Source organism: Mesoplodon bidens (genome assembly GCF_964165515.1).
Source record: "Mesoplodon bidens genome assembly, chromosome: 3".
Taxonomy (NCBI): Eukaryota; Metazoa; Chordata; class Mammalia; order Artiodactyla; family Ziphiidae; genus Mesoplodon; species Mesoplodon bidens.
In genome coordinates, this window is record NC_138178.1 from 17812981 (window position 1) to 17838826 (window position 25846).

Below are 25846 nucleotides of genomic sequence, written 5' to 3' on the forward strand. Positions count from 1 at the left end.
TAAATGAAAGAACTGTAATATCAACATGCTGCAAGCATTAAAAAAATAATAATGGATCTAGGCAATAATCACCAATGCTGCTAATATCACACAATGAGAAACAACCAGACTTTGTATCTTGAGTGAACTGTACAATACCACCTAGAGATACTGTTGTCAAAGACTCAGACCAGCATCAAATCAAGACTCTACATCTAATAACTACCAGTTTATAAGAAACACAGGGTATGTAAGAACATAATAGATGCCATAGGAATGGATTCAGCTTCAGACAGGAAAACCACCAGAAAATCAGTCCAATTTCAATGAGTAAATTGCAATGTGTATATGTGTGTGTGTCTATACATACACTCATACCCATATATAGACACATGCAGACACACACACAGAAAGAGGAACTTATAGACTAAAAGAAACATATCAATCAAGTGCAGTGTGTAGATTTTCTTTGGATGCTTATTTAAAGTAGCCAAATATGAAACCACATTTACAAAATAGAGTAATTTTAATAATAATATTACATTACATAGCATTAAGAAAGTACTGTATGGGGTTATATATTTAAAGTTTTACTTTTTAGAAATATATACAGTACTGAAATGTTTTCAGAAGAAATGATATAAGATCTGGAATTTACTTTGAAATAATCCCATTTGGGGAAGTATAGATGAAACAAGATTGGCCATAAATTGATAGTTGTTAGAACTGATAGTTGGGCATGGCATTTCTTTACACTATTCTCTCTAATCTTGTATATGCTTGAAATTTTCTACAATTAAAAAATTGAACAGAAGACAAGCGACCTTGCAAAGGAGAAAATTATAAAGACAAGTGAAAATATGCAATGTAATGATACTGAACAATAGTCTTTTTCCCCAATCAGGGTTAAATTTTTTAAAAAGGAAAGCTGTGTAAAGTTGCATATTCATCATGATGGCTTATTTAATATTTTCTGTGCTACAGTTGAATGAATCTCCTCCCAACAGACTGTGCTGACTTTATATCAATACAACATTTATTCAGAAGAGGCTCAGTTTCACCGAAAAGATTTGCTAAGTCAAGCCTCCTAAACTGCTGTTTCTCACAAATTAAAGGTCTAAGATGCAACATGAAATTTAACAACATGATTAGTGGGTCTAGATGTCACCCTGAACCCATTTACTTAGATGTGCCTTGACTTTTAAAAGGTTAAGTGACAAGTACTACTGTAGTTTGATTTCTTCCATTTTTCAGAAGGATGAAGCATATTTGATGATAATCAAGGTACAGATATAAAGCAGCTGCATTTTCCCACCAAACACCTAGTAAATCTTTTCAAGGAGCAATGGAGTGATAGACAGTAAGTAATGGTAGAGAAATGTGAAAAATATTCTTATATTATTTTGATGTCTTAACATTTACTGTGAGAAAATGCTCAAAAATATAATAGTTACCGGGCTTCACTGGTGGCGCAGTGGTTGAGAGTCTGCCTGCCGATGCAGGGGACACGGGTTCGTGCCCCAGTCCAGGAGGATCCCACATGCCGTGGAGCGGCTAGGCCCGTAAGCCATGGCCGCTGAGCCCGTGCGTCCGGAGCCTGTGCTCCGCAACAGGAGAGGCCACAACAGTGAGAGGCCCGCGTACCGCAAAAAAAAAAAAAAAAAAAAAAAAAAACTATATATATATATATATATATATATATATATATAAAATAATAATTACCAACAAGATTAGCAGATGAACTGACAGAAAAAAATTTCAAATATGAGTAGCATAAAAACATGAAGCTTTGGGCTTCCCTGGTGGCGCAGTGGTTGAGAGTCCGCCTGCCGATGCAGGGGACACGGGTTCGTGCCCCAGTCCGGGAAGATCCCACATGCCGCGGAGCGGCTGGGCCCGTGAGCCATGGCCGTTGGGCCTGCGCGTCCGGAGCCTGTGCTCCGCAACGGGAGAGGCCACAACAGTGAGAGGCCCGCATACAGCAAAAAAAAAAAAAAAAAAAAAAAAAAAAACATGAAGCTTGGAACCCACAGGAACTGAAAGCAAGTTATAAAAAGCAGTCAGATGCAGGTAGAGAGCTTCATCTGATTTATTAGCTTCATCTGATTAATAACTTCCTTAAAAATCCATCTGGGTGTGTGGCATGTGTGTGATGTGTACTTATTTCAAGGACAGAGTTGACAATACTTAGGAAATATACAAAAATAAAGGCAAGGAATCACTGCAAATCACATACACACACACGCACGCACACCTTTTCCAGACACATTTAGTACACCACTATCATGACAGTCCTGATTCTTGCATAAGAAAGTAGACTGCATGCATCAGCATTTGTGTTACCCATGATGGTGAAGCATCATTCATTGTAAATAAGTAAACAGGAATCAAGGTCTACAACAGCCAAGTTCCAGAGAATAAAACTGTGCCAGCAGTAGTTACTCAATTTATTTATAGTTCAAAAATGTTTTTTTTCCCTCTAAGTATATACTCTGTCTTTAAAGTTGGTAAGGGATAATAACCACAACTATGAAACCACTGATAGCTAAACCAAACTTCTCCTCTGACACAATTAAGTCTTATATTAAGACCTTAACAAAATGCAGCGATTCAGTATGTCTTGATAATAAAGGAAGTGAATGAAGATGGATGACGTAATCATCAAGCAGAGAGCAGTCATTTTAGATGCGGTTTCAGGAGATATTTTTTCTAATTAAGGGTCTCAATTTTCTTCACTAATAAGAGTATTGCACTGGCCCCGAATCAAGCATATCCAATTGAGGATATAGATGTAGAAGGTTGTTTGCGAGGTTGTCTTTTAAATTTACAATCTTGCAGAATGTGCGAAAATTGAAATATATATAAAATTGTCTTCAGTGGAAAATATTATAAAACATTTCTTCAGTGTAAAAGAAAAATCCTATTAAAGGAATGTTAGCACCCTGGTAAATAAAATTTAAAGATCAAGTACACATTTGAACTTGGATCTGTTGCAATTTTATGTTCACAGACATGAACAGCCTTTTATCACATTCCATTATTCAGAAACTGAACTGCCAGAGAGGTACATAAAGCAGCCACAAAATGAAGCAGCATATAAGGAAACCCAAAAAGAGGAAAGAGTGCTGTCTTAGAAAACTTCTGATTCTTTAAAGGATTGGTAAACGCCCAACAATGCACTTCTTTACAGGCAAAAGAAGGAAACAAGGTGAATACCCAAAAAAAAGGTCTTCAGATGAATGTGTTCATGAAGGCTCATTAGAACTAGTCTTCACTTGAACACCATTCAAAACAGAATTATTAGAAACTTCTAAAAGAGCTCAAGAATGCGAACGGATGGAGGCTCAAGAATGAAAATTACATCTAATACTCACAAGCTCCATCAGTTTATGTAACCATCCTAAAAGTCACTGTTCAGATACTTTATAGGAAGGCCTAGAACATGACTAAACTAAACTAAAGCTTAAAAAAACAAATACAATAAGTCATGAGGAAGGTAAGAAGGAGAGCTTGAGCAAGAAGAGAGAGTACATATGAGATAAGGACACTGCCCAATGTTTTCAGTATTCACAAATTGCACATAATTTTTCTAATCAAAATTTCTCCCTTAGGGCTTCCCTGGGGGCGCAGTGTTGAGAGTCCGCCTGCCGATGCAAGGGACACGAGTTCGTGCCCCGGTCCGGGAAGATCCCACATGCCGCGGAGCAGCTGGGCCCATGAGCCATGACCGCTGAGCCTGCGCGTCCGCAGCCTGTGCTCCGCAACGGGAGAGGCCACAGCAGTGAGAGGCCCGCGTACCGCAAAAAAAAAAAAAAAAAAAAATTCTCCCTTAGAGTATAAAAGTCAATACTCTGACAATTCTTTTTAATTATGCAAAAGAGATAAATATCAAACAAATTGTTACACAAAAGTCAAGCTAACAGAATTATATAATAATGGCTAGAGTGCTGTTTTTATAAATATTGCTCTATCTGGCTCACCTAAATTAGAAATGGTCTCAGAGAAATACTTCTAATGAGATGGTTTGTCCCAATGTTCATTACTTTCCTTTCCAATGTACTTACATCAAAATGATCATCACATAAATGTTGCTGGGTCAGACACTGAGTGTCGTATCCAGAGTCACCTGATGAGGAAAGATAATGCCCCAGACACAGAGCAACGGAAGTGGTATTTTTTTCATACGACCTCACATTATTAATATTATATATTAACTGTATATTGTGTAGGCAGAATAATGGCCCCAAAGATTGGTTCACATCCTAATCCCTAGAACCTGCCATGTTACCTGACATGCAAAAGGGCCTGTACATGTGGAATGAAGGCAAAGACTGAGGTGAGGAGATCATCCTCGATTTTCCAGGGGGGCTCAACGTAATCACATGAGTCCTTAAAAATGGGAGAGAAGGGAGAGGGAGGGAGGCGTGACTGCAGAAGAATGGTCAAAGGGATGCAAGGTTGCCGATGGTGAAGATGGAGAAAGGGCCACAAGCAAGGAATACAGGTGGCCTCCAGAAGCTGGAAAAGGCAAAGAAATGGATTCTCCCTTCTTTGGGATTCTCCCTTGGAGCCTCCAAAAGAAACACAGCCCTGCCAACCCTTGAACTTTAGCTCATTGAGATCCACGTGAGACTCTGACTTATGGTACTAAAATTAATCTGTATTGTTTTAAGGCACTAAGTTTGTGGTAACTTGTTATAGCGGGAATAGAAAACTGATACATATACACACAGAGAAAATTATAAACACCCTGCTCTTCAAAATTTATGTATTAACTCTGATCAAACTAATTGCCCAATTTTGAAGAGAAGAGGTGCCATGTCTTCGATGAGGGACAGAAATGAGGAAGGCAGACTGGGAAGCTTTCTGGATGAAGCACCAAGGGCAAGCCCAGACAGACCCCTGCCCACCTGGCTCTCCCACCCACCTCAGAGTGGACACATGATCCCCAAGCCTTGACCATGGATCACAGACCCATTCTCAGGATTCAATGCAGTTCTGCTCTACGATTTGTGACTCATCTTTTCTTCTTTCTTTTTTTTCTTTATTTGGCTGCACCGCGTGGCATGCGGGATCTTAGTTCCCAGACCAGGGATCGAACCTGTGCTCCCCGCAGTGGAGGAGCAGAGTGTTAACCACTGGACCCCCAGGGAAGCCCCTGTGACTCATCACTGACCTTGCTTCTGCCTCCCATTCCCAATCCTCTTACTCTGATTACACAAGAACGGTTATTACCCAGCATTAGTAGATACCCGCATACTACTTATGCAAACTGATCACCAGCTGGTTTTTGTTGTTCTAAGTCATAAATCTTTAGGCTGCAACATCTCTGCCAAGCAAGAGAATATTCTTTTCCAATGCATTAACACAAATTCTATATTTAAAATAAACACTTCTCAAGCTGATCTAAATAACAAATTAACCAGTGGATCAGCCATGGCACAAACTGACATTTTAATTAAATGTGATGATAGGCTGAGTAAAGTAGCAGTCTGAAATGCCCTTTGGCTCCTGCTTTTTCCATATTATGATTGGTCCTAGACGGTTCCGGTTGTAATTTTCCATCTTTAAACATGGGAATTATCTCTACAAAATGATTGATTTTCCTGAAGGTACATGCTGCTCCTATACTCCTTCCATATATAACCTCACTAAATATCAGCCATAGATATGTGTATACGTACATACAAAGACTTATTACTAGGGTACCACTATAAAGACAAGAAAACGATGCTTGTATAATACGGTCAAAACACAACTGCAGCCCAGGCAACGAGCTGCTGTAATTGCTGTATTTACTCTCAACTCTGTAAGAAAGAGCTGAAAAAAATAACACATAGTGGTTGCTTAATCCCCAGAACAGATAGAAAATGGAGGGTAATGTAGAAAAATGTAGCGATAGAAAACTTTCTACAACTTTTAGAGAGAATACAAATGGAAAGGCATTCCACCAAGAAACAGGCAGTGTGACAGTACCTGAGAATAAGGCAGGTCCATGGTCTGGACCATGTTTCAGACCAAGAGAGAGAAACAGGAGGTGAGGTAACGGAAGCACAGTCCCCTTTTTTGCAGTTATAAAAATTCTAGATTTATTTAAGTTCTGTCAAATGCCAACTGGAGGGAAATATGTAAAGGAAGCCTCAAATCTAAGCCACAGAAAGTACTGGATAGAGATCTCTTTGTGAGAAGGCACTGTCCTCTCTCACGTGAGTCCTAGAGCACACGATCTCATGCCGCTATGTGCACATGCTGCAGTGCCCAGGCTCTTTACTGAGGAGAAAAACAATTTGCTGAAATGTAGGCAATGAATTGATAAATAATAATTAATAAATTGTTAATTTATACATCAATATAAATGAAATTTGTAAATACAAAATAGTATAATGAATCAATACACTGATTCAGATGTAAGGTGGTTTTTCTTCGAAACGTGACCATCACAGGGACCGCTAGCTGTCCATTTCAGGGAAAAGGCAGAAGGGGTGAAAACCTCAGGGGCGCGTTTACCAAGCACTCTGTGTCCCTGCAGGGCTGCCTCTCGGGCCCTTCCCATTTGGGACTCACACAACGATTCTGAGAGATGAAGCCGGTCTCTAGCTGGAGATAGCAGCCAACAGAAGGAGGAACGCAAAGCCATTTCTGACATGAAAAGCAGTGAAAGAATAAATAAGCAAACACAGTTTCAAGAAGATCTATACAAGAGATCTGTATCAAGAGCAGCAAGAAGAAAAGAGAAGACGTTAGCTGCCAGGATTTCATGACGACAAAATAATCCACCTATGGGCCTCTCTGTGACATGTGCTAATAGAAAAAAGAACCTAGATACCTGGTTAGAATGTAGAATGAAAGTGAAAAAGAAAGCTTGTTTACAATCTAACTGTGTCTGCTCAAACATTTTCACACAATTATTTTCTCTATGTAATGCACTTCTTATTGCCATTTGAAAATGGGCTTTCTTGCTTCGATTTAAATTGTACTTTCTTAATATATTCATAGCTATAACACTTTTACAAACTTTCAAGTGTCAGTAACCGTTTCTGCACCTGATAGATAGAAAAAAAATCGGACACGTACGATATATCCCCATACAAAGGCAAGACTGCAAGGCAAGGCCTCAGGGTCAAGTAAAATATACTAGCCAAGGACAAAAAGAAGTGAGAAATACAGAAGTGATTGGACAGTGGAGAAATCTTAGTGGGGTGGGGAAGGGATCTGTAAAACTACTCTTCCCTAGATTTCAGCAGGTGTGACAGATACAGAGACTTTGTGCACAAGGGGTCCAGTCCCATAAGGTCTGGGGTGTGGAGATCTCACACAGGTGGTGCTGTGAACACTACAGGAAGCCTTTTCAATGACCAAGGACCACCCGCTAACTACAGGCCAAAGTCCATCTGATTACATGGGGCAGAGAGTTTCTAAAATACATTCCTCCTCCCAGTGGCCCAACAGTCACCATTATTAAGTGTAAAATACTGTATACATCTGTGTGGAGATTTTTTTTAATTAAGTACTTCACAAAGATGTAATTAAACAATGTAGGAAGCAAATGATTATTCTGCAGAAAGGTAACTCAGAAATACTGGTGTCAGACGGGAAGTGCAAAGATGTTCTGACTTCAAGTCTGGTGTCTGGAAATGTCACAACGGTACCCTGACATACAGTAAGTGTCCATACATTTTCGGCAATAACTCCACTTGTCTTGAATATGAAGAGGTGTGATATGTATGGTTATGCCATAAGCACAGACTGTGTTAGTTCACTCCACTGAGCCTCAGTTTCCTGATGGTAAATAGGGGAGATGGACCTGGAGGTTTCCTAAGGGACTGCTCCATCCTACAAAGATGTGGAAACCTGTCCCCAGCGTCCCTTATGCAATACAGTATACTCATAGCCTCTGTGGGGAGAATCCATGCACATGTCTAGATTTTCGTGTGCTCTGTGGAAGGAAAGGATTCCTGGGTAAAGGAAGCAGATATAAATGACACAGTATGATGAAAAGACTACACTGTTACCTTGTGGAGTGTTAAGTTCCAATGTAAAGACCACAGATGAAATGTTTCAGCCCAACGAAGCAACTGATCGCTTACATTTTATTACCATTTTAAAACCTAACATTTCTTGTGTTCTGGTGTGGGGAAAATATATCTTGTCGTCCCCCCCCCACCATTTTTCTTAATGGATGACCACATGAAAAGGCAAGTTTAAAAATAATTTTGCAACCAAAATCACCATATGTTGATTGCTGGTTCCTTCCCTGGAAAATTGAAGGATGAAACACACATCTTTGAGACACCAGCTATCAACAAAAAAGAAGGCCTTCTTTATGGCGTTGAAATGCCATCTCTGGAACAAGCATCTTGGTCCGCAGACAGTGTGCCTGCTGCTGAACTGCTGTTGCCTGACAGCCCGTCTTATCTGCCAAATTGCTCATTAGGCCTGGCAATTGTCACCTGCGCCTCCAGTTCATACTCCAGCAGGGAATAAACATCAGTCTGCTCACACCATACTCGGCAGCAAGCTTCCAACACCACCCTCAGTAGCCCGGCCCCCCCGCCACCTGCAACCCCACACACACACTCACCTTGTATGCACACACCATTATTTTTAAAATGCCAATTCGGCTTCCAGCTCTTAGAAGCTGGCTTAGCTTAAATAAAGCAAAAAAATACAAAAGACAGAGAACATGCAACATAAGCCCCGTATTACAATGTGAAGTGGGCTGACCAATAATTCACTTAATTATTCATGCCAGCAAAGAACACATAAACAGTCTGAATGTAGTGAAGAACGCTCATTTCATGGAGTATTTCTGAGTGCACAGGTGACAAGAGAGCGGAGCAGATCAGAGGAGTCCTCTTCCAATGGGATCTGACCCATCCAACCTTGACTGTAAGTCTGAAAGGAGAGTACTCCAATTTATGAATAAACAATAGAGGTACTGTGGCAACCAGAACAAAGAGGTAGCTGAGAGTACTCCAGGATCTCTGTCTTTGCTGCTTCCACTGATCGCTGCCAATGAGCGCTCTGACATTCAGAGGCGGATCGATACACAAAAAAGATACCAAAGAGATACTTTGTGGGCAAAATGCACCAAAGATATGAAACAGAATGTCTGCAACCCCATAAAACAACTTCTGATGGAATACTGTTTTTCATTTTGCAGAAGTAAAATATTCACCACCAACCCTGCAATTAGCTAGAAAATTACAATAATTACAGCAATTTTGTATCCCATCTCCAATCCAATTAATAGATATATGACCTTGTCAACATGTAATAATCAGATTGCATCTACAACAAAACTGGATGGGTTTTGTATGCTGAACAGAACTTGCACAGTAAGAAGGTAATTATTTGAAATACTGAGAATGCCATTTGTATGCCACGCTCCACTTCACAAGTTAAAAGGAAATACAATAGGAATATTATTTCTATTTTCAGTATATGTTTAAATAAAATCCGGAAAATAGTATTCTAATACCAGGTAATGTTAAGAGAATAGGTCTCTAAACCAAAGGTCTTGGATCTCGTAGCAAGACAAAACCAATCCATATATTCTTGAGTAAGAAAAAAAATTTAGAGCTCAAGAAAGAGGCGGCGGGGTCGGGGGCACCTAACTTTATGACACAAGCCTTGTACATCAGTTCTTGATGTCTCTGTAAGTTTTCAAAGTTAGGGAGCTAGTAAAATCTTACCAATTAGTTAAAGAGCACCATTTTCAGCAACATTTTGCCAGACGTGGATACAAATTAACTATAAAATTAACATAGCTCAGAAAGGTTAAAATGTTAAAAGACAATCTAATCGGATACTTTGTTTCTCAAAATTTCTACAGCAATTCTATTTCTAGGATTTCTTCCATCACTAGGGCATATATATGCCACTGCCAAGGAATCTCGAATCTTCAATCTGGCTCTTCCAAAGGAAATATTAAATCAGTATTCGGGGATGAAAAGAAATCCTGCCATCATTCTAAAGGCAGGCTACCCAGGCTACCCCCAGAATGTCTGATCTCTATAAAAAGCCCTTGAGAATTAAAAAAGAAAAAAATCGTAAGTGGGGGAAAAAAATGTTAGACTTGGTCTCAATGATCTGCTCCGGAAATTGTGCTCCTGGGCACAGTAGGTCTAAAACTGGATTTGTGAACAAAAAAAATACACTTAAACATCTATCACAGAACCGTGGGGTTAAGAGAGCACGGTTCGGGCTTCCCTGGTGGCACAGTGGTTGAGAGTCCGCCGGCCGATACGGGGGACACGGATTCGTGCCCTGGTCCGGGAGGATCCCACATGCCACAGAGCGGCTAGGCCCGTGAGCCATGGCCGCTGAGCCTGCATGTCCGGAGCCTGTGCTCCGCAACGGGAGAGGCCACAACAGTGAGAGGCCCACATACCACCAAAAAAAAAAAAAAAAAAAAGAGCACGGTTCCACTTTGACCCTGTATGAAAGCACTCCACCCCACCTACCTAAGAAAGGCAATGTTTCCTATCCAGGAAGACATGTCCTATTTACTTGGGTTCTGTAACTCTTCACGCCTTTAAAACACCCATAACTACTGGGTTTGCACTCAAGAGACATCATTATCACCAGCATCTGTCTATAATCTGTTACTCCTGTTACTCTAGTGCTTGTCATGTGTCAGGAGTTCAAACATCTCATTTACTCTTCACAGTCCTGGGCCAGGTACCTGGAGAAGAATAAACTGAAGCTGAGTGAGACTGCTGACCTTGTATGATGTGGCTTTGCCTTACTCTTTCTGAACCATGAATATGCTAAACCACCATCCTAGAAAGGAGTATCTGCACAGCAAGCTCATGTTAAAAGCATAAAGTAGACTATACTCCCAAACTTATCAAAAGTCTGGTTGGGAAAAAAAAAATTATAAGGTTATCCACATCTGCTTATCTTTAAATTGAAGTATACCTATCTATGCGTGAAGGATGCAGAGAACTTCCAAGAAATGCCAGAACAGTTCAAAGGGTTTGATGTCAAATCAGCATATTCATTATGCACCACTCCCTAAAATGGCATTATTGGCCTGAAAACTGCTGCATTTCTCCAGTGTGGACAGTCCTAACGCAGAGAAGGTCCAATGCCCAGGGCCCACAGCACTTCTGGAGACCCAAATGTTTTAAATTACTTTTCTTAATCAGAAGGGGAAAATGAACTTTGGGAGGAAAACAAAATGTTTTAATTTTTTTTCTCACGTCATAGGAAAACACTTGCACAGTTTTCTTAGCTTCCATCAATTTTTTATGGAATGAAGGAGATAAGTTAATTCATTCATAGGAAAATTATCACTTTATTTCTTCAAGATAAATTTTGAGGCTTATTTATCTGAAATCCTTTATTAACCATGCCCCTAACTGGAGTTGATTATTCCATCACTGAACAAATCTCTACATATTGTTGGTTTCTTTATTTCCATATCTGAAAAAGAGGAAGAACATAAACTCCTTGATGGCAAGGACTAGGCCATATTAACTCAACTCTGAACTCTGATCACCTAGCGCAAGGTCTGGCCAGCACAGACCTACTGTTGTTTTATTTCCGAATGAATGGTATTAATACTGTAGAAAATGACTCATAGGTATTGGGTAACTTTCACATAGTCACCAAACCTTGTATTTAGTAGATGTTTAACACGCATTTACCCAGTGCCTACCAAGGCCATAAAATCTAAATAACATTAGCAAATAAAATTCAGAGCTTCTTGCTCTGGATATTTGCATATTTTCCCACTGATGACTGCAAGACAACACATATGCTTCAAATATAACTTCCTTTTCTCAATTAAAACAAGGTAAAAGAGATGTTTGGGGTTGAAAACAGCATTTAAATTTTAACACACAGAGCCAGCCAAATATGGGTGGTGGTGGTTTAAAAATCTTGTTGAGTAAGTGAAGTCAAAAGATATAAATGGGGGACTTCCCTGGCGGTCCAGTGGTTAGGGCTCCACGCTTCCAATGCAGGGGGCCTGGGTTCGAGCCCTGGTCGGGGAACTAGGATCCCACGTGCCACACAGCGTGGCCAAAAAGTAAAAAATAAATTTAAAAAAAAGATATAAATGGATGGGCAGCAAGCCATTCAAATTCTTCTTAACCTAAAGACAGCACGGGCCTTTCCTCCAACACATTTTTAAGGTGCAGCTAAATTAAAGGTGCACCTTGCTTTGTAAAACACATGAATAAAAAAACCACAACAGTAACACAACCAAAAGCTCTGTATTTCATTATATACATTAAGATGTAATTACTCACATAAAGACGCTGTTTTCCAAACATCAGGCACCTATGAATCCTTGTACTCTTGTTTCATTAAAATCTTTAAATCAAAACTAGGCAATCCATTTCTTAAACACAAGCTTGTGCCAAGCAGATAATCATTAAGGCATGGACTTAATGAGCTAGTATACAATAAAAGAAAAGAAAATGACCTGCACACCCCCTACATATTACTTCATATACCATACATGGTACACACCTCACCTTTTGAAAAACACTGCCCAAAGTAAATCCTACATAACATTTTTTAAGTAGTGTATCCATGTAGTAATCAAATGTTACTTCCACAAAATCAGTTTAAAATATATTTGTTCATGTATGTGCACAAACAACCTACGTCTCCTGGATATAAGGAAAGGTCCAGCTAAAACACCTTACAGTGGCTGTTCCTGTCCGCGCTTCCTTGGAAACATTTTCCACTGTGCCCAGCTCTCACTACGATTATTCTTGTCCAGGTGATAGAAAGCAATTTTAGAAAGTGGTTAACATTGGTCTGCAACCATACACGATCCCCTGGGCATCATGTACATATCCCATCATGCAATGTGCCTTTCAATCCTCTACATCTCTATATGGCACACTTTCCCTGTGGTTTCTGATGGATCGTCAGATTTGTCAACTGTTAAACTGACGTTCTTTCCTTATTCCCCATATATATATACTCTCTCTCTCTCTCTCTCCCCCTATATATATATATATATATATATATATATATATATATATATATCCTCAAGGGACAGTGGAAGCAGAAATAGTTTATGAACATCTAGAAGCAAATTACCAAAATGCTACAGACTGCTACCAATGTGAAAAGTGGGGACAATGATGCATTTTATAAGAATAAACTATATATTCTAAAAATTATCTAACTATATTCTATATATTATTTTATAAATTATTACCTATCTCTATGTGAAGACCTACTGAAGACTACCAGTAACATCACACAAGGCTAAATTTTCCACTTGAAAAACTGAAATGTTTCTAGAGAGATGTGCCTCAAAGATAAATGATTTTTAAGTTATAAATGTCTTGAAATAGGCCTTCTTAGTCTTAACCATTGCTCAATGATAAGATTATACAATTACAAATGCTAAATAGAATGTTTAGCAGAAGTTCTTCACAGTAAGCTTGGCTGGAATGGCTACAGAATTCCTCAAGCTCGTGTCCCGGAACTCGGGCACTAGGAATCCTAGGGTTCCTACTATAAACTCACTAAGTCCAATCTTTTCATTTCTTGAGAGCATCTAATAGCAGCTCTTCTAGATCCCTGAAGATAACAACCCTTGAGGTCCCTTCAGCCCCTGCTCTCCAGATGAAGTTCAGGTAACTGTCATAACCAACTTGATGGTCAATCCAACGCACTGTGTTTGGTTTCAGTGGTAGGATGTTGGTTATTACTATCTGTTCTAGTGTTCATACAAAACATAGGGAAAGAAAAACGCAGGTAGTATAACGTTAACTATTATCCTTATTTACCTTTGGTGAGCAATTAAAAGTCAACCAGTCCAAAGTAAAGTAAGGCCAATCTATGAAACCGTAAAGAATCTTGCCTCCCTCTCTTGCAAAAGACACTCGCCCAGGTTCTAAACTTAATCAAGTTTTTGATATAAACAGACAATGAATTCCATTCACAAGAGCATGGCTGAATAACACAGTCGGCATCCCCGTAAGTGAAGACGGAATATGCACTCACTGGCACGGAGGACCGAAGGGGTGACCTCGATCTCACTCGTTGCTTGGTAAGGCTGGAAGGCTGAAACACTGTTGGTGCCGAGCTCACTGCCAAACATCTCCGGACTCTGGGTGCCTGTGGAGCTGGCACTGGTGCCATCACCTCCGTGATGCGGGTCTTGCTCATCAAACACTGCTACCAGCTAGAAATGACAGGTAAATTTGCAATTATAAACAAAGACATTTAAAATGACAACCAAAAACTTACACCAACTTTGATGTAAATCTACAGAGGAAAAATATGGATATGTACACACCCAAGAATGTTACGTTTTAGGAAAAGAAACTTCAAAGAAATAGTCTTGCCCTGAGTTTTGTTTTGTTTTGTTTTGCGGTACACGGGCCTCTCACTGTTGTGGCCTCTCCCGTTGTGGAGCACAGGCTCCAGACGCGCAGGATCAGCGGCCATGGCTCACGGGCCCAGCCGCTCTGCGGCATGTGGGATCTTCCCGGACCGGGGCACAAACCCGTCGTCCCCTCAATCGGCAGGCGGATTCTCAACCACTGCGCCACCGGGGAAGCCCTGAGTTTTGATGCTTTATTTTTATATTTCTAAGTCGTACACTTCATATGCAAAATTCTCTGGGTGAAAATAAAAATAAAATGGTTTTATATCACAGAATGCTAAAGGGGATGGAGTGGATTTAAATCTTTTTGTAAATGATATATCAAGTGGAAAAGAAAGTGCATATATACCTATATATAATGCATATACATGATATATAGTTTATACAGCAAAAGGTATAAGGGACCCTTCATATGGGAAGAAGGGTATATTAACAACCGTGCAGCATCTGCTCATTTGTGCATAAGAAACAAAGAAAGGATACAAGAAACTAATGAGATGGGTAGGCTACAGGGAGTTAGTAGGAACAGGGTTGAAAGAAAGAGAGAATGGGAACAATAGTGGAGATAATGGGGCAAAAACACTTTTCTGAATATATTTTTCTGTAACTCTGACTCTTAGAACCATCATAATGATTCAAATACCTAAAAGAGAAATAAATAATTGAAATCGACCAGGAGGCAAGGTGGGGTCTGGGGGTCGGGAATCTAAAATGGAGCACAAACAAATAAACCCGGCTATGTTGCAAATGAAAAACAGAACCACAACGAAAAGGGTGGGGGAAAAAGAAGTAAGTCACTTTATAAAACTTTTTTTTTTCACTGTTTAACGTAAGGCTAAAGGCAAAAAGAACCTTCGCAGAAATATTGTATTCTAGTTAGTAAAGTTGTTCCTTACAAGCACGTGGTTTAGAAATTCATACTCCTCCTCCTCACACACACACACACACACACACACACACACACACACACACAGCAGGAATGAATGAAAAAAAAATATTTTGGATAATGAGAGCCAAAGTTCTCACCGCCAGAAACAGAAGTTACAAGCAAGGAACTATACTGTAGTATTAGATTAGAATGAGAGGCATCAATATGAACTTGTGGTTTTTGTAAGCAGGTAGGCAGATGGGTGTGGATGGGTGTGAATACATGTGTCCTAGCTCTGTCCAGTGAGAGAGCCTAGAAGCAATGACACTGCTTCAATGACAAATTGCTGGCCCAAGAACCAATGAACACAAGTGGCCAGATCATGGTTTCCGATACTACTCTCCAATAAATGAACTAGAACTCCTTAGAAAAATAGTTAATTCCAGGGTTGGGGACAGAGAAAATACGTGATGAGCCTGGAACACCTTGTGATACTAAAGAACACATCAAAGGAAGCACATCAAAGGGAATTAGGGCCAGCCTTAAGGAGCTCCCAGGGGCCGAAACCATCTGGGACACTTGTGAACGCTCAAATAATGAGAGCATTAGATTATAACCCAAGATAAACTAAACATCCGTGAGTTCATAGTGATAGAAGTAAATAATCGAAGAAATAAATAAACAAATGGTGGAGAATGGACAGCTTTTCCTTCCTGGAGCATCCCAATGCATAAATATGGAAAAAATCACTAAAAGAGAAATTATCACTAGGCAACCTCCACAGTCAGAAGCGTCTCAGGCAAGATCTACCAATGGATGCTAACGTCAATGGATGAGAGTATGGTGAGACACGGGCACATCTCAGAGTATCTCCCCGTAAGATGCTTTTTAATTAAAAAGAGAAAGTAGTGTCTGCGGGCAGAGACCTGGCAGGCAGCACTTCACCAAGTGCTGTCACTGCGCGTCATCAACATCACGTACCCTCTGAAGAATGCACTGAGAAGTATACAACGTTACTTCCGTGGTACTCTTGCCCCAAATGCATAACTTTGGTCTAATCGTGAAGAAACATCAGACGAATCCAAACTGAGGAACATCCAAAAGAACTACTACTCTTCAAAAATACCGAGGTCGGGAAAGTAAAAGGCTGATGAAATTGTGTACATTGGAGGAGACTGAGGAGAAATATGAACTGCATGCCGTGTGAGCCCCTTGCCTGGCTCCTGGGCTAGACAAAAGGCATTAGTGGGAGAGAGGCAAAATTCAGATGAGGGCTATAGATTAGTTAGTCGTATGGACTCCATGTTATTTGTTTCCTAACTTTGAAAACTACACTATGATTACATTGGACGTGAACATGAGGGACAGAAGAAGGGTATACGGAAGCACTCTGTACTGTTTTTGTAACTTTTCTGAAACATAAAACTATTTCAAAATGGAACATTTTCATAATACAGCATAACACAGTACCATAAAAATTAAAATTCAACCTATTTCCTCTTATAACTAAACAGTGGCAGCACTTCTTTAAAATCTCAAAGAGTAATAAAGTTCTAAGGCACAGAACACCTTGGTCATTCATGCTCCAATCCCATGCCTGGCGAACTAAGCTCAGCCTTCCAAGAAAAGAGAGTCAGGACTGCACACAAAAAGAACCACATCTTCTGCCTCCGATCCAAGCCTTTTCAACGCCAATACTCCGATCAGTTAACAGACCAAAAGGTGTATTCACAGAATATGAAAAGTATTTATAATTACAGTTTGTCATTTTGAACAAATGCTATTGACATCAGTCAATTCATTAGACAAAAAAGAAAACCACCATAAGGCCGTAGAGACATGAGACAAACAGGAAGCTCAGAATCCTGCTGTGGCATCTTATATAATTACCTGATTAAACAATCTGAAGGAAGGTTAAGTGGTAAGAAGAAATTAAAGTCAGATGAATAGTTGGGCCACTCAACCTTATAATAAGCAACATCAGTAGGAAAAGAAATCCTTAGCAGTTATAAAAAATGGAAAGGTGTTTGTATATATACACTAAAGTTTCCATACACAGTATATATGTGTGTGTGTTGTAGGTATATATATGTACATATATATACATATATATAATCAGCCTGTTTATCTGATAAGCATCCCCCCATATTAGTAACACAGACATTCTACAGATCAGGGGTCAGCAAACATTTTTCTAAAAAGGTCCATATAGTAAATATTTTTGGAGCTGTGCAATTCAAACAGTCTCTGTCACAACTATTCTACTTTGCACTGTAGCGTGAAAACAGCCGTACATAATACATGAATAAATGAGGGTGACTATGTTTAAATAAAACTTTATTTACAAAGCAGGCAGTGGACCAAACTTGACACATGGGCCATAGTTTGATGATCCTGCACTAGATTGCTCATCCCTCTAGTAACATCCAATTTAAAAATTTCAATTTGGGAAATAAAACTAGAAGTCAAGGTACCTTGGTAACCCTGATAAGCTAACAATATTCATTTCAAGCTCTTCATCAGGATTTTGAATTTCTGTACTTGATTTTAATTTCATCAGACTTCTCACAAGGTGTGTGGCTTAATATGCATTTTGAAGATATTAAATTCTGACATTTTGGCGCTTAACTGGAAGCAAATGAAATTCAAGTTTTGTTATTAACTTTTCACAATGATGTGTTCTCTCAAGGATCAAGTCCTTTCTGCAAACTGAAAATGGAGATTAAAAATTACAAAGAACGAGCCTTAAATGCCACACATGATGGAAGAACTTATACACATATATTAGTTTCAATAATTATCTTCAGCATTTTTAGAAAACACAAGAATTATGAAATCTGGACTGTGCCACGAACAAATGCTGTTTGAATTTAGTGGCAGAATCACAGTTGGTGATTTGCAATATGCCAATAACATACAATTCTACAGCTTTCATTTAAACCAAAATTTAACTGCCAGGTGCAGACATAAAGTAATTTTGTGTTAAACTGGGAAGGATATATGATTTTAGAAAATCTACTCTACGAGAATACACAGTAGCACAGCAAAAGAAAACGAGACCTTCACAAAAACATCACATATTAAAAATCTCTATCATGTCCTTCAAAAAATAAAGGAAATGTCTTGCTTTTAAATTTGTGAAATGTGACTCAAATCCATATTTTAACAGATGGAATCTTCACTGCTGTCCATGAAGTAGACTGTTTTTGAAAGTTCACTTTAACTTTCAATAGTTATTACTTCATCGCTCTTCTGATCCATTCACCCATCCAGTCTCCACGAGAAAAGACAGGCAGAATTTAGGATAACACCCACGATGACCCGCCTATCAATAAAACTCCAAACTTGGCCGCACATTTCCACCTCTCTCAGAACAAGTCATTTCAGCTGCCTGAGACATCAGAACCCTCCAAAAGAAAACCCATGTCATAAACATCACACGCAAATGCATATATAAACCACTTGGAACAAGGGTGGCCTTTCATGGGTAAAAATCTGAGCTAAAAGCCCAGAACTGTGTGTAGTCAAGTGGCTAAGAGCATAGAATTCACAAAGAGAACTACACTCAAAACCAGCTCTGACCTTACTTCTTAGATGGATGTTGGCCTAATCCACTGGCCTCTCGGCCAGCTCTAAGCCTTACTTGTCCTCATCTGGAAAGAGGATGGTGATTGTGGTAGGCAGAATAATGCCCATGACTGTCCACACCCAAATCCCCAGAACCTGTGGACGTTGCCCTTCCACGGCAAAAGGGACCTGAAGATGTGATTCAGATCAAGGACCTTAAAACAGGGAGACTGTCCAGGATTATCCAGTGCGCCCCAGCTAATCACAGGAGTCTGGATAAGTGGAGAGCCTTTCCCAGCTGTGGTCAGTGGGAGATACGACAATGGTTAGAGAGAGATTACACTTCTGGCTTTGAGGACGAAGCCAGGGAGCCGTGAGCCAAGGAACGCGGGGGCCTCTGGAAGGCAAGAGAATGAATTCTCCCCTAGGGCCTCCAGGAAAGAATGCAGCTCTGCTCACGTTACCCGGGTCAGACTTCTACCCTACAAACTACAAGTTAATAAATGTGTGATTTTTTTTTTTTTTTTTTTTTTTGCAGTGCGCGGGCCTCTCACTGTTGTGGTCCCTCCGACCACGGAGCACAGGCTCCGGACGCGCAGGCTCGGCGGCCATGGCTCACGGGCCCAGCCGCTCCGCGGCATGTGGGATCCTCCCGGACCAGGGCACGAACCCATGTCCCCTGCATCGGCAGGCGGACTCTCAACCACTGCGCCACCAGGGAAGCCCAATGTGTGATGTTTTAAACCACTAGTTTGTGGTAATTTGTTATGGCAGCAATAGGAAACTAATCTAGTGCCAGGACCTCTCCTCCTGGACTTGTGACAAATCAGAGAGAAGGCGTGTCGACTTTCAGAACACAAGCGCATGCTTACTGTTAGCTATTATTAAGTGATAGTGTGGTGGTTGATAAATATATACTTCTGGAAAACTGAGGATCAGTTTCAAGAGTAACTACAGACTGAGGCAAAGTTCTTCGATACACCAATAATAAGAGGGGAAAACAACAGGAAAAGGAAAGGAGAAGGCTTGCTAGAAAAATTCAACATCACAATAAGCACAGAGTGAAGTTCTGCAGGTGCCCTCCATCCTCCCCTCAACCCCTCACACAAACACAGAGCAGCTTTTTACATCTCACTTCACTGAAAAGAAAACTGAGACTCAGAAAAATTAATATGACTAGAGCTTAGCTGTAAGTATAGAATGAATCTGAAATTGGAAGTCAAATCCATCCAGCTTCAGAGATCTTATTTTCTCCCAACCTCACTGCCCTGGAGCATCTAATAAGTCGACAGCAAAGCCTTCTGGGAAACTCCAGGCTATGAGCACCTACAAGTCTTGGAGTCGAATTCTATTCATTCTTGATTAACTAAAGCTAACACCCCACCTTACCAAGTTAACATAATTTTGATACCACTACCTAAAAGTTTCTGAACATATCTGAGGGTAACCATGCTAAAGATATCATCACTCAGTCTTGATCAGAAGAGCTTTTTAAAAGAGTCAAAGACGTTGCAGATTCTGTCTTCATACAGGAAATGGCAGGGGACGTAAGTCAAGTAGTTGCCTAAGTGAGGTCACTAAGACTCTAGGCCCAGAAGCCACACGCCCTCCAAAGCCATTTTACTGCCATAGCCATTGAGTCATCCGTCTGTCTCTGTTGATTTCTTCATGTAAGGGCTGCACATATCCAGAAAAAGTTGATTATTATTGGTCTCATGAACATCTTTTGCACGCTCAACATTAATATATCGAATTGTTTGACTCTGAAATAAAGACCTGTAACTCTTTAGAAAGGCATCATGTTTCCGGCCCTGGAGAAGGTCCAAAGTATGTGGAAAAATACTAAAACTGACACTGAACTTGAAGATGCCTTTAAGACCCTTTCTTCACCTAAGGAACATGATTGGCCTCAATGAGTAAGCCAGACTCCACTGAATCACTTCGTCTGTGGTATCAAAGCAAAATCGGCAAGAAACACAAAAGACAACATGCACTTGATTTTGCTTCTGGTGGGGAACTCTCTGTGTTTGCCACATTTTTCAATATTCTTCCTAACACCAGACTATGATGATGATGATGCTTCTGAACCCCCAAGATAACAATGGCATCACGTAAAACAACACATCTCTGAACAATGGCAGGGAGGTTTCATAGGCAGATTTGCCTGTAAAGAATAAATGCAACAGACAGAAAATGCAGTAAAAATGTGAGAGTTCTATCACAGTATAACATTCCAAAAAAACTAACAATAAAAATCAAGTAGGTGGAGATACCTGTATTTTATGATGGAAGTAAGGCTGTTCCATAACATACAGTTCTAAACTATCACTCTTCCAAAAATGACGTTTTCTTCCCATAGGTCAATCTAGGAGTTTCTATAGTTAGGATCACACATATCGATACCTTTACCTTTTTTTTTTTTTTTGCCCTTTGACTCAAGGATACACCTTTAAAAACATGGTAGGGAATTCCCTGATGGTCCAGCGGTTAGCACTCGGCGCCTTCATTGCCGGGGCCCAGGTTCGGTCCCTGGTCAGGGAACTAAGAATCTGCAAGCTGTGTGGCACAGCCAAAAGGAAAAAGGAAAGGAAAACTAAGAGACACTAGCACAGTTCTACAGACTAGTGCAGTGTGTTATCTACTCACAAGAAGGGGATCTAACGAGGTAAATAGTTAACAGTGTCATTTCAAACAACATACCATGTAGGAGCGGGTAAGACATTCCCTACCGGAACAACCAAGGAGACCAACACCATCACAAGCTTCTACCTGTGGATGATCAAAGGTTACTGTCCCAGAAAAGCTAACGGCATCCTTTAAGAAGGTAAGATTTCATGGACAGAGATGCTTAATAAAGATATTGTGCTTCATCTGGAAATCACAGTGAAATCTATGCACCTACGACACTCCCCAGCTTATATTTCAGAGCTGGGATTTAATTCTGCTATCCCTCAGGGTGACACAGTGTGTCACCCACTGAGCCTTCAGACTAATTAGATTCCCAATTTAAGAGTTATGCTCAACTAATAGCCTTGAGTGTATCAACCGCAAACCACAATGAACACATGCAAATGCTGTAGCCATCAGCTGGCTTACCCACTTGTCAGACATAATGTAAACCCCTCCCCCTCCCATCCCCGTTACCAAGGGCCACGGTTCCGTTTGTACCCATCCATGAGGTTACAACTACATTATGCTATTGCTGAAGTGTTAATAAAAAGCAAGAGTGCACAGTAAGACAGAACAAAATGAATCTGAAATTGGCTAATCACACATATATGGGTTGACACCAAATCGGAGGAGGTGGCATTTGTTGTGATTTTACCGTGAGCACATGCAGCTTCCCCTCAAAGAGATGATGGTAAAACTGGGAAAGAAGCCCTATGAACCTCAGAATCAAAGGTAATGATGTAATAATGAATTATTGTGTAGACATGGGCCAAAAAAAAACTATTAAATCAATCTGTAAGCTTTCTAATGACTGAACTCACTTTAATGACACAGACAACACTAAATCCTTAGTCATTCTCTGAGCCTTACTTGCTCTCGTGGTTCATCAAAAGCTCATTTAAATAAAGCTACAGTTTTACTGGTCGAGTAAGCAAAACAACAGCAAAAGAATATATTTGGGCCAATAGTGTTTTATAATAGTAGCAATACAGCTGTACTAATACAAACAAACTCACAATAGAAGGAGAATCTCAAGCTTGTCACTGAAAAACTTTAAATATTATATAAGCAAGATTAATTCTCTGCTTCATCAGCATTTTAAAAATTAAGTGTATATTGTCTGATACAAAAAAAAAAAAAAACCCGCACCAAAAAACCCGCAGCTTAGAAGAGAACTCTAAATGCCATGGGCATGCTGAAGGCGTAGCCACTTTTCCTCCTGGCTAAGCTAAGAAAGGTAAAGAGCTGGAGTCCCTTCCCTGCACTGTACCTGGAGCCTCAACCTCAAATCTGTCTCCACTTCCAGCTCCCGGGCTTGAGATTTGAAGGGCAGCAGGTCCTCACCTATGGGTGCCCTGCCCCCGTCTCCTTGCCACCGCCAACCTCCTAACATGCATCTCTCCAAAAGTGAGTGAGGGGTAGAAACAGGATTCAACAACAAGGTGCTTTAATCTGTACACAATTTAGCTTGACAATCAGTACGTGTTACACATTGACTCAGGAAGAGCCGCATTAATGAACTGTACATGAGAGACTCCCCCAGGAGTGACTCCTTTGATGAATTCCATAGTCTGGGGGTTGGGGATCTAAGTTTAAAAATATATGTATTATTAATCAAAAGTCCAACATCACGTACGAAACAGACAGGCACAATGAGACAAGCGAAAACCATACACACACAGAGAGCCTTTCAATCAATGCTTTACTCTAAACTGTGATTAAAAGGTCCGCGATGAAAACCCACAGCCCCAGCGATGCGACGTGAGCTTTGCGGAGTACGTATGCATGAGTGACACTTCCCCTCTGTCCCACAAAGATATGCCATTGTACGTGGACTCCACAGTCTAGGGCACCAGCCTCAACTATCCCCAACCCCTGAACCACAGACCAAAGGGATGAGAGGCTGCAATGTGATTGCTCAGCCCAGAAACGCAGCACCACAATTACCACCAGGCAAGACCACTGCTCATGCCCACCGTCCTGCACTTCTGGATTTCTGCCTCCCCTTGGTGAGTCTGCTGAAGCTGAGTTGAGACCTTGGTTGGGAAGCCCCTCTAGTCTTTTTTACCTCCTCAGCTAGCCAGGTAAATTAAGCCAGGGCCTCTTCCACTGACCTCAAAACCTCGTCTCCGTATGCCCTCACCACCCCTGCACCTAGCAAGATACAAATGTCTACATGAGAGGGCAGCAGGAGTCGATTTGAGCCTCAAGTCGCAAGGGCAGCCTCCCATCAACCTGCGCCCTAGACTCCGTGCTGTACGGAGTGCATATGTATCAGGTGATTCCAGGCTCGCAGGAGAAACCTGCCACGGCTCATCAAATAACCACCTCACAGAACAATGCGTTCACATACTCTCCCTAAGCAACCCATCCCTGATTCCACTGTTGAATCTATGACAACATGACTCATCACTAAAATTCCTTGCCAGTCAAATCCGGTGAACTATAATACTTTATTTTTTTGGCAGTCGGTAGCGGAAAACTTCCCATCCTAAAACAGAAATTTAAAGGATCACTTCCTTAGTTCTAAATTTTGCAAATTATGTTTAAAATTAGAAGCACGAGAAAAGAAAACTTGGCTCTGGTTCCATCAAGCCATCAGTACTTAGAAGGAGTTAAGCAGAAAGCATCTCGGCACAACGTTAGACCTAGAGATGGTGCAACAGAGGTAAGCGAATCATCATCTCTGGCATTTACAGGCAAGATCATACTTCCAACTGAAGGAACCCGCCTTGTTTCCAAGGCAACTTGCCATTTGTATGGGGGACTCACTTGGGGGTTAGTAATCTCTTAACTGCTGACTTCACAATTTGAACCAGACTCCCACTGATATCTTAGCGTCCATCTAAAAGCATCATCAGAAAAGAAGAGAGTTTAACAGCTTTAAAAGACAGGAATTCAGAAGATTCTATGGCATTCATTGACTTTGCGGGGCAGGAGAGGGACACGGGAGCAAAAAGTGACTAAGAAAAGCACAGCAGAACAACTGGGAGTCGCTGCTTCTCAGTCACTTGTTTCCCATTGAAGACGCATCAAACGCACCACTTCCGTTCACTCCAAGTTCTGAACGAAAGTTCAGTTTATACTGATATACAACAAAAAGTCAGTCTTCATTCTGACAACCACAAGCCAATATTAGCAAAAGATCAGAGTTCAACAAATTTGTTTTGTAAAATATAACACTAATGTTACATTACAAAATGCCTTTCAGTTTAATTTGCATGCAAAAAGACAAAGTGTGATTTTTAAATATCCACCCAGAGGCAAACATGAAAAACTTCAAACATTTTCTGACTCCTTTTGCTACACTCATTATCTCACCACCTTCTACAAAGGAGAGATAAAGTGTCCTTGACATTATCCCAAATTATCTTCAGTATGCAAGACAATGCTGATTAAATTAAGCTCATTTTAATCAGCTGGCAGGTTTATTCAAAAAGTAACTAAATAATAAAATTCTTTATAGCAACTACTCTTCATTAGTATTACCTGCTTAGCAATGTTTTTTTAAAAAGCGAACACAGAATAAATACAAATTGTGTGTCAATCCTTTCTCCTCCATATTTGACAGACAAAAGAAATACCTGAGAAGTTGAACATTTCCCCTAATCCACAAATCACTTTAATACTAAAATTTCACACAAATCTTTTGAAATCCAGTGCCATCTAATGGATTTAGCCAAGCACAAAGAGTTTTGAAACCTTACTTTTTGGCAGAACATATTCTGAAGACAGAATCTCTGCTTTCCTTCCATTTACATCTCACAGAAAACCTCCCCACAGCTGACCTGGAACTAGGGCAGTGGGCAGGGGTCGGTCAAGTCAAGGTCATCCCATCATTTGCAGTGCCCTCCACTCCTTTCATAAGGGCGAGGTTGCCAGCCTTGGATGGGCTCCCCAGGACGACTGAGGCTCAGAGAGATGACCCCTCCCAGCTGTGGGACCTGGACAGCTCCTCCACATTTTGGGTCTCAGTGCTGCATAGGGGCTGTTGCATATGTTATTTTCCTTAATTCTGAGCAAGTGCTTGGAAGGGTTCCTGCAGGTCACAAGTACTCAATAAATGTCAGCTACCATGATGATTTCAGAGAGTGTCAAGAGATTGAGGTTATCACCCGAGGAAGATGAAGGGCTCTGGGACTAAGTTCAGCCGTGTGAACTTCATCCTGAAAACCCTGGGGCTGCCCTGAATGCACAGCAGTGTAATCTGCACTTATTCTGCAGAAGGCTTGGAGGAGTTTGGAGAAAGGACTGGAAGGGTAAACACGGCAGCTCCTTAGTCCAATAGCGAAGAAGTCAGGAGGGCCTAGACTCATAGGAAAGCAGTGGAGTGAAAACACAATTAACACAAATAACTACTAAAACGCAGAGCTGAGACTTATTTAAAAGGCTTTGGT

At 40.6% G+C, this 25846-nt stretch overlaps 1 protein-coding gene across 18 annotated transcripts in view; it reads right to left on the reverse strand.

Moving 5' to 3' along the window:
• Positions 1 to 25846, reverse strand: part of PARD3 (par-3 family cell polarity regulator) — a 629043-nt gene that overhangs the window by 370715 nt on the left and 232482 nt on the right. For all 18 annotated transcript variants that reach the window (XM_081228686.1, XM_081228701.1, XM_081228699.1 and 15 more), the window contains exon 3: positions 13960 to 14140. In XM_081228686.1, the coding sequence (XP_081084812.1) occupies positions 13960 to 14140 (181 nt within the window). The remainder of the gene's footprint in view (positions 1 to 13959; positions 14141 to 25846) is intronic.